A 10230-nucleotide genomic window follows, 5' to 3' on the forward strand; every position below is an offset into this window, starting at 1 on the left:
CCTAGGTTGTAGTAGCTGAATGCCACGTGGTCTTAGAACCACGCTGAAGTGCCAAGAATCGCTTGAGTCAGGAAAAGGGAATGTATGAGATTCTTTTCAAAGCTTAATGGGCCTTGCTCCAATGAGAGAAGGTTTACAGAAGAAGTCCCTGGATCACACTTTGATGATGAAACTGTGAACTTGATTTATTTTTCACCACACTACAAGATTTTACAAATTAGTCACTTTATGTCTCAGATACAACTGTACTTGTACACAACACCCATTGGTTACAATGAATATACTGAATACTGTACAGGTATTCTGAATGTTACTACTATTACTGTTCCTATTGTATATCTATATCAGTGCCATTTGAAATAAGTCCTTTAAATACGCTTGGATGATGTAATATTCCAGAACCTTCCAAATCGGTATTTTTCTTGAAGCTTCCACACTGTTCTACAGATTGAGTACGTTCTGGAAGTTTCTTTAATTGGGCTGGTGGGAGGAGGTAAGTGATTCATATACCGCGCTGGCTAACAAAGATCTTTCTGGTAGTTCTTATCTAAACGTTCGTTGCCAAAAATTCTCAGAATAGTTAATGCAAAACTGAGTACAAGTCACATTTAGTACAAAAATGGTATTAAGTCCTAAGTATTAAAATTTAAGAATTGGGCTGGTAAGTAATGATTGGTTACACATAATCCTGCATTTTCTCACTGGTAAGGGAGCAGAGTGGATCTAAAATAATTAGTTTTTTCACTAAGAAAGTGCATACTCGATTTTGTTTTGAGGGTACTAATAATTCTTTCGTCAAGACCAAAGTTTATTATTTTTGTAATGTTTATTTAATGTTGTTTCACCAGATGCATGGATTATGTAGTATCTAATGATGAGATGATTGGAAGAGATGTAGAAGATTTAGGGTTAAACTGTGGCCTGTTTGTAGGGTACTGTTTTAGAATTTTCAGGACTAAGAAAAACCATGAAAAACTGTGTCAGAAGCAAAAGCATTAAAAATGTGTCCCCCTGAAACATACAGTTAATTGTTTGAAACATTTTTTCTTCCAATTCATGCAAAATATCAAGTGCACGGTCTCAAAGCAATTTGTAAGGATTCTGGAAATGTGTGAAAGAGGCTTTAAGTTATATGAAAATAATACAATTCATGTATACTTAAGATGAAAAGTGGTATTCAGAATTCCTGTAGTTGTGTTTAACTCATCTTTTTGTTTCAGTTTTAATGCAGAAATGCAGGAACTGCAATATCCTGGAGAAGTACCCTGGAATGTATCAGGCATGCATGCGGTGTATATCAGAGGAAGTGCAGGAACCAAACATATATTGTGGAGAACACTGTGGGCGTAAGTATGAATTTGACTCTTGGGCTCTTACAGTAGTTTTGATCATTTTCTTTAATACAAGTCATTTTGATGAACATAATGCCTATATCAATTGATATAAGGTTATTTCCTGTTGTAAAGGGAATCTATGTGTTACTGAGTGAGAGACTGACATACAAATACCATTGCAGCTGCTGAGTTCATTGCTAGAAGTCACTTGACTCTTGTCTGACACAGTAAATCTGTCGTAGGTACTGTCTTGTCTTAATGTCTAGCATTTCAAATGTGAAAAAAAGAAAGCATTCATCAAAACTCAACAAAAAGTTTGGTTTTCACATTTTATATTCTGTATCACAAAAAATTACTTTTGATCGTCACGTATTCAGCCATGTTACAGCCTATATTGTTTGTTAACAATAAATCTTGGATTATTTGTGATTGTGAAAGAGACCCAAAACAGTGGATAACGGAAAAAATCATGTTATCTCACACCGACTGTCATTTTTATCAATATCTGGAATTTATATATTTTTATCTGAGAATGAGACAATTTTTATCATGTCATTTTAAAATTTCTGACATATCCTAGTATCTCTATAGATGTGGTTAGTTTTGCACACAAGACACAACCTTATTATGGAAATTAAGTTATCATGCATAAGGCTGGCTTGAAAGAACCATCAGATGGTTTCACATAATGGTAACACTGCACTTTCATTCAAGAGGTGTTCACTTAGCCTTTTGCCCAAGGTACTGCCTAACAAGAGTTTTGTTGTTTCATCAGCCCATTCAGGCAAATACCTGGATAGTATCTCAAGCCATGTCACTTCCTTCCAAATCCTTTCCAGTTCATCCAACTATTTGACACTATAAAAACAGCAACTGAGTCTTGGAATAACTATCCATGGCTCCCTCCTCTACTCCATGGAAATGTATGTAGGTATACACAGCTTCAGGAGACTTGTGGTTGGTTAAATTCCAGCTGCCATCAGCAGTAACATATCACAATGACATAACCAGACGAGTAGTTACAGGACTGTATCTGTGCCATGTTTGACCATAACAGAGCGCTAAATTGGTGGTGTGGTATTTTTAATGTACAAGTATCAGTCGACACAAAGTTCTGTAAAAAATGAACCAATACTACTGTGTTTGTATTCGTTTGTGTGGAAATACTGGGTCATCATTAGGCAGTTATTACATGAATATGGCACTCATTATTGGGTTGTTTACTGATATGGATCCGGATCAGTGATTTATAAATTTTTTGTTAGGTTTTTATATAATTTCAGTTGTTAAATTTAAATTCTAAAAATGTACATTTCATTAAAAATAAAATACCAATACATAAGACTTAATATTTGCAGTTCTTCTGATTATTTTTGGGCCAAAATGGTGTATGTCCTTATAGTATGGGGCTTTCTTAGGAGTTGGCCTTGTTCTTTTTGATTTCTTAGTATATCTAGAAGCATATTATCAGCATGTTATTCCATTTAAAATTCAACTTCATATTACAATTACAATTTAAAACATGGAATTTTAAATTTAAATTCTTCTGTCTACTTTTATCATTCTATAAAATGATGTATGTTGTATAGTAGGAGGGCTTCCTGAGATTCGGAGTAGTTGTTTCTAATTTCTTAGTGTATCTACAATATTGTGTGATGATCTGTGTGGTGATTTATTCTATTACTTCTTCAGAATGGTTTGAGCAACTTTGATGGAACCATTTTATGTGTTATGTTGTATCTTATATGGGAGTGCCCCATCTTCCTGTTGTCATTCCCTCGGTATGGTTCTGTCTGCACTAGTGTGTAATAAATTCATCGTCACTGCAATACTGTTTATAACATGTTACAGTTATTCCTTATGTACAGCTAGTTCATTATTGATACCACTTTGTAATACATAACAGTTCATATAGTGTGTATAACACTTTGCAACTCTCTATTCTTTCAGGTACTCACTGGTGGAAGCAACATCACACTGATCACAAATAAACATTTAGTAATACACATGCAACATTTATAAAATGATTCTAAGTGCAGTTATCTTTCTCTTTAGATCTAATCACATATAACATCTGAAATTCATAAAAGATGTTTGAACTGTGTTTTTATTGATACAGTGTTTGAAATAAGTTTTATAAAATATGATATTTTTGTATTACTGTGTGCTAATCCATGCAGTATTGTTTTAAATATGTACACAAAATATGGGGTCTTAATGGAAAATTCAACATTTATTGTAATTTGTTATCTGATGAGAGTTTGTAATATTCTAACAAGTCACATACCCTGTGCTCAGTTACATAAACAGAGTTCATTAATTTGTTTTTAAAACACTATATTATCATTTGCATTTAAAGTATATACAAATTTATATGTATTCTATAATAATGTGATGGGCAGTACAGTGTTTCAGAATTGTTAAATGTGTTCATTCTCACAACTTTAGTTAATGATTTTGTAATATGTACTGTTTATAATCACAGCTGATTTAAAACCTCGAGTTGATGTTGATCCTGCTCGTGGGTATTTGAATCATGCCAACATTTCACAGGAACACACTGCCTCCATCTCGAGGATGAAAGTGAGTAGGATGAATGAGTATGCCACATATCTGTACTGGTTCGGACTGGGCAGTAGCTACCACACCCCACCCCTCACTTGCCCTACCTATTTTCACCCTGAAGATGGAGGCAGCATATTCCTCTGAAACGGTGTAAGTACCACAGAAGCCTAAAATTAATATCTCAAGTTTATAAGAGATTCTGCAAAACTTTGGAACTAAGTAGCATGTTGGATTTTGTATGTTTTTTAAATATAGCCTACTTAGTAATAAAGTATTTATTTTTTATTCTTAGGGTTGGGTTACACTGAGACCCTTGGTACTTAAGCTATAAATGGCCTATTGTGCTGGCCCCAGATGATGTGTAAGAGAATTGACAGGGGAAACTGAAGCACTCAGAAAAAACCTGCTGCAGTCCTTTTTGTCCACCACAAATCCCACATGAAATGACATGGGATTTAACCAAGGCTGCTGCAGTAAGAATCCAGCAACTGACTGCCTGAGCTGTGGCATGTCCCTAATAATGTCATACAGCATGACCGCTCAGTCATGCTTAGGGTGAAATCAAAAACATATTAGATTTATAGTAGGACACATCACAAATACAATAACTTTGGATTATATTCAGTACCAGATAATTTTGGAAAGTACTGCTGCAACTACTGGTTAGCAAGTACTGTAATTTAAACAAGTTAAATTTATGTAGGTCATTAAACATGTAAAGAGAAATAAAGTAATGAAATGAGCAATTTGATGTTGCCAGGATTACAGTTGAAATCCACCAATATAAATACAGACTCAATTAAAATCCTCACTGTAGTCTAAGATTGCACATCTACGCTTTAGAGGATGCACTCAGTACAAGCAATATATTTCTGTTTGGTGGAAAAATTATTTGTATGTCTTTAATCTTTTATTTTAAAAATCCTATACTATGCATTTCCCATATTTAGTAAATTTATATGTAATTCAAGTTAAGTGTTAAACTTCAGGAATATTGTTAAAGAGTCCAAAAGGAACAACAGGGTTTGTTAGCAATGTGTAATTAGTATTGTTTTGTAGGAGAAATTATATATTAATTTTATAAAAATGTACATAAGAAACTTCGAAAATTATTTGCCTGTGTAATATAGCATCATTGTGAAATATGATGGTTACTAAAGGAACACTATACCATTTTACAGAAACTTTGATATTTAGTTTCAGTTTTGTACCAGTTGTCTCTTACCATGATAAATGCATATCCTGTTCAGCTTGTTTTATATAAAATATGATTCTAGTAGAACTATGTAAAACTGTTAGCAGATGAATATCACTGATTTGAAAAATTAAGTTCATTATTTAGCATGTCTCAACACTCTGGAAGCTTATTAATATATTGTGATTTTCTAATGCAGTCACTGCTTGCAGTCAAGAGAAATTATGCAGAGCATGACCACATTTATTCACATTGTGTATTTGTTGCACTTTATATGTCCACTTAGGCTGGGGCCACACGAGCGCACAAAATGCGTCCGTTGTAGAAATAAACAGAGGTGAATGCTACGCTTGCTTCTGGCTCCACTGCAGACAAAAAACTATGCACCGCATTCTGCAACTGTGTGGTGTCCTCAGCAACGTCCGTCATAAAGTACGTTTGTTGCAACGGATGTACTTCGTGCGCTTGTGTGGCCCCAGCCTTACACTTTGAGTGCAGCAGTTATGTGGGAACTACAGTAAGTCCAACCCAACAGTTGGAAGAAACTTCTGAGTACTCCTGTTTGTGATAGCTAATGGTTTCTTGTCTGTGCCATATGATCAGTTTATAAAACTAAAGTACTTTATTAGTATAGTCATTAGGCATCCTGTGGAAGAGTGAAGATGTTTTGACACATCATCCTTACTAGTCATTCATGCCCTCCTTTGAATCTGATGTTTGGCTGTATTACCTTAATTTTAAGCTGAAATATTTTGTGAAAAATGGTGAACACAGTGTTATTTTCTCATCCCTATATTAGTATATGTATGACTACCGTTTTTCTGCCTTGAAGTGCCCACCTGTTTCAGTTCTTCCGTCTGTCGTCTTTAAGCATACATTTACGTAGGTTACTATAATCTGAAGTGTCCTAATTTTGCTGAGGATTAGTCCATGAACTCTTGCATAGGATGTTCATTTCTCTGACAGTGTCCTGAAATGAGAACATGAATACACAGTGAGTTTCTCTTTGTGAACTGCATCTATGTTATGTCTTCTTGCTGTCTTATGTTTTATATTAGGATTATACACGTAAGTTGGTTACCCAGTGGAAATTATTTGGCCAGTAAAATATTTTGTACAGAAAAATATTAATTATTATAATGTAAAAACTAACATGTCACACCAAGTCTGAAACTACTTAATCTGTTGGAACCCATCAATATAAATAAGTATGAATTATCTTGTTTGAATCATTACGAAACACACTGTCAAGCGTCATTTAGATTTTTGAAGTCTCAGTTCCTAACTATTAAAAGATGTGCCTGTCAGTTTTGCATGTGTTGCATAATGACTAGATTGTGTGCATGCATGTGCACATGACTTTCAATTTCTGAAGTGGAGCTGCCAGTTCTCCTACAGCTGAGATTATTTCACATTCACAGTTGTCAGTTTTCCAGTAGTCGAGTTGTATTGAGCCAAAGAACACGGTTATGCACAGTTACAAATCCATACTGTTGTTTTAGAGTTAAAGCCTTCAATCCTCTAAATTTTCAGTGATTAAAATTTTGTAATGTTTTTATATTGATATTATAATTATTTTTTGTCTTAAATGAAAGCACAGTAAGGTGACAGTTTAACCTCTTTCAGCAAGAGACTGTTGGCTCAGGGTAATGACAGAAGCACAATTCATAAAGTTACAAAAGTAGAATTGTGGTAGATAGCAGAAACCTGAAGCCAGTAAGAGACACTTTTAACTAAATGGTACATATAGAATAAGCTAAATTAAGGTTGAATTTCTTGAGAAACTAATGACCTATAAATAATTTATGCAGTCATTAATATGTTCAACTGATTAAATGATTAATTCTAACATCATCATTTACACATTCATTTAAATGTAAAATAAAACTTATGAGTCAATAAATGCAGACAAATCCTTCATCAGTGTGATGGCTGCGAAGTAACAGAATTTGTAATTATATCTTCACATTTCTCAACTGCAAAAATCAGGTATTCTTCCAATTGTAAGAATGATAAGTTGCCCTTTCTTGTTTTTCCACATGCAGTTGTCGTCCTCATACAATATGTTTATTCAAATTGAAGTAATCTTAATTGATTTGAGAGATTTTATTTAGGGTTTAGTTTTTGTTGTCCCTTTCATATTTAGTGTTTGATATTTTTTAATTAACGTTTACCTGTTAGATTATTGTTTCACTGTATATTCTTTTTGTTGCTTTATTGTTTTGTCACTTATATTAAATCCATGTAGGATATGCTATTATGTATGGCCAAATATTACAGTGATTAGACTTGTGCTTAATATTGAGGAGATCCTTTGTTCAAACCTTGGTGTACAGACAATCTATCCTGAGTTCTCTCTTTCTGTGCATGTCCCCCCCCTCACTTCCCCTAGGAAACAGCACCATGGTCAGTTTCTTCTACAGCCTTATCATTTATTTTTGGTGCCTTTCAGTGCTGGGTAACATGTGCAGTTGGTAGTGCCATAACATACAGTATACCAAGAAACAGCATTCTATGATCAGCTGTAACTGTCTTTCAGTAATACTGCAAGGATTTTTAGCATTGTTTACCATTTCCATAATTTATGAATCAAGTCATCATGAAATATTATAAGAAGCCACCCCTCCACCATATAATTTAATGAGATTACTTACTTACCACGCAGCCAGTGGACCACATTGCATGAGGTTACAGTCGTACAATGCATGACCAATAAAAGTTAACGTCCATATTTAATCTGTAATCATAAAATAAAAAAAAAAAAATATATTTAAATATATGGAGGTGTTTTATGCACTTGAGAAATGTATCTTTCAGAAGAGGAGCTGGTGTATTTTACTGTATTTTAAGAGTTCCTATAGCTTTATTGTCATGAGGTATGTATTGGTGCAGTTGGTTTAGTTTTGAGAATATGATAGATTTACCACCTAACATTTTACCCATCAGTAGAATTGTTTCTAAATTCATGTGAGAAACTGTTTAAGGCAACATTCTCTTGACTTCTTGTTTACGCATGTGCATATGGAATTGGCTGCTTGTGCTTTGCATACTGAATTTACACTCAGCTGGTGCAGGCTTGCTTTGTACTGTACAGTTTTCCCATGCTCCTACAGTTAGTTACCAGCAACACATTTTTAGCTGGCTGCATACAGGAAACACTTCGTTCAAACCAGTAAAATGGCCCACAAGGTGCACATCTGCCAGTGCATTGCATGTTCTGAACTTCAGGCTTAGTGTAAATACTGTATGGGCAATAATGACCTCTATCAAAATTAAATGAATGTTCTTATATCATACTTATTTTTATATTTAAGGAACTTATTGGCATCTAAAAATATATAAATTTCATGATACTTGTGCATAAAAGAGTAAAATGAACCAGTTACTTTGATCTTTAGAATTTGAAGTCTATTTGAAGTTATCTTGAACATTAGAACATACATGTGCCTTGCTATTGTAATGATGTGGTTTTATTACTTCTGTAACAGCACCTTTCATTGTAAACATTAAAACCATTCCTTGCTATTTACTATGCAGCATACTGTGATATTGTAATATGTATAACAGTATTCCATATATGTTCAAAATAAAATTATTTTCATATATTATTAATGTGTAAAGCTTTCGTTTGTTGCTGTAAAAGTAGGGAGGTTTCCCTCTGCTTAATTAAGCATCAGGCCATGAAGATCCGTCGGGGAGTGGAAGGATACGTCCATCCTTAACCTCAGCACTAGATGGGGGTGAGTCATCATTTCACACCCTCGCCACTTTACCCCTTGGGAAAAGGGCCCGAGGTCCCATGGTTTAGGATGGTGGGTGAGAACCAGAGCCAGTCTGCATGGTATGGATAAAAAAATTCTTGTCCCTGCCAGGAATCATCTTCCAGTTCCCCAATTATTAATCCTGCAGCCTAGCTGCTGTACCTGCCTTACCTTTATGTTTCTAGAGTAAATGATGAACTAAACAGTTTGTAAGATGGTTTAAGTAACAAAGTAACTAATGACATGTGTTATGTAGAAGTAAGAAATGTCACAAAAAGTTATAAATCAGTAATTCACAGAAAAATGCATTTCTGCACTTGTTCTGACAATTGTCTGATTTGTCTGCCCTAATAATGGTGAAAAGCACAAACTATGCTGTCTTTTAGGGTTCAAAATATCAGTTCCATTGTTAAACAGCCTCAGTAAATGTCCTATTCTTTGGATGAGAGACTAAGTTTCATATCTAAATAACACACAATTATATTTAAATTTTTTATATTGTAAGATTTTGTGCTGAACAATAGCAGGCATTCTCAAAAACCTGATGTATCCTAAACTTCATGAATGTAATTTTCATTTCTTAATCTTTTTCTAAAACAGTCCATGTTAGGTGGGTCCCTTGTCACCATGTGTCCTCATGTTGCGGATGGAGATGGCCTCCAGTTTTGGAGGGAAGCTATGAATATATTGAATAAGCAGTCGCGGACAGCCGACAACGGGTCATCCTGCAGCCTGGAGGTTGGGCGTGGGGCTAACAACTCCTCACCATAAAAATTACTTTGTTACGAAAATGAACACAAAGCCTCGGACCTGGATGGATTCCCTGGATTACTGACCTAAGCTAAAGAAAATGGGTATGAGATTTGGCGCTTGGAATGTTCAAAGCTTGTATAGGGAATTTTTGCTCAGGGCAATGGCAGAAGAAATCTTAAAATATACTATATATGTGGATAAATACAGTCTTAAGTGCAACAAATTTTATTGTAGTTTTTACTTCTTTTCCTCCTCCACACTACATGTTTCGGCCCTAAATGGCCATCATCAGGTGTGTATCACTCACGTAGCTGTTACACTGCTTGTTAAAATTTAAAATTACCAGTCTTTCTAATTGTATAAAATCTTTGTTAATCTACACGCGTCGATTTGATTTTTAAATTAGCACTTTTTAAAACTTAATTCAAGTTAAAATGTCTATAAAATCTCTGTTCTTTCTTTTTCAAATTTTTAGTTAAAATTTTTTTTCTCAGGGTACATGCCCTATATCTACGGTGCTGCAGCGGCCACTTCTTGTTTTTATCGTTGTTCATGTGTTGTTCAGTGTAGGCGCTCTCTGTGTGTGTCGCTGCTTATCTTTAATACGTTAAAACTACAATAA

At 34.6% G+C, this 10230-nt stretch overlaps 1 protein-coding gene across 2 annotated transcripts in view; it reads left to right on the plus strand.

Annotated features, from left to right (window-relative positions):
* Window positions 1–7580, plus strand: part of LOC111864259 — a 43719-nt gene extending 36139 nt beyond the window's left edge. Inside the window, exons 10-11 of one of the 2 annotated variants that reach the window (XM_023851366.2) lie at window positions 1221–1346; window positions 3285–7580. In XM_023851366.2, coding sequence (XP_023707134.1) covers window positions 1221–1346; window positions 3285–3325 — 167 coding nt within the window. In that variant the 3' untranslated portion in view covers window positions 3326–7580. Of the gene's footprint in view, window positions 1–1220 lie in introns of both variants that reach the window. The other variant, XM_023851365.2, reaches the window with a different exon arrangement.
* The last annotated feature ends 2650 nt before the right edge of the window (window positions 7581–10230 follow it).

The sequence above is a fragment of the Cryptotermes secundus genome, unplaced genomic scaffold, assembly GCF_002891405.2.
Source record: "Cryptotermes secundus unplaced genomic scaffold, Csec_1.0 scaffold33, whole genome shotgun sequence".
NCBI classification, from domain to species: Eukaryota; Metazoa; Arthropoda; class Insecta; order Blattodea; family Kalotermitidae; genus Cryptotermes; species Cryptotermes secundus.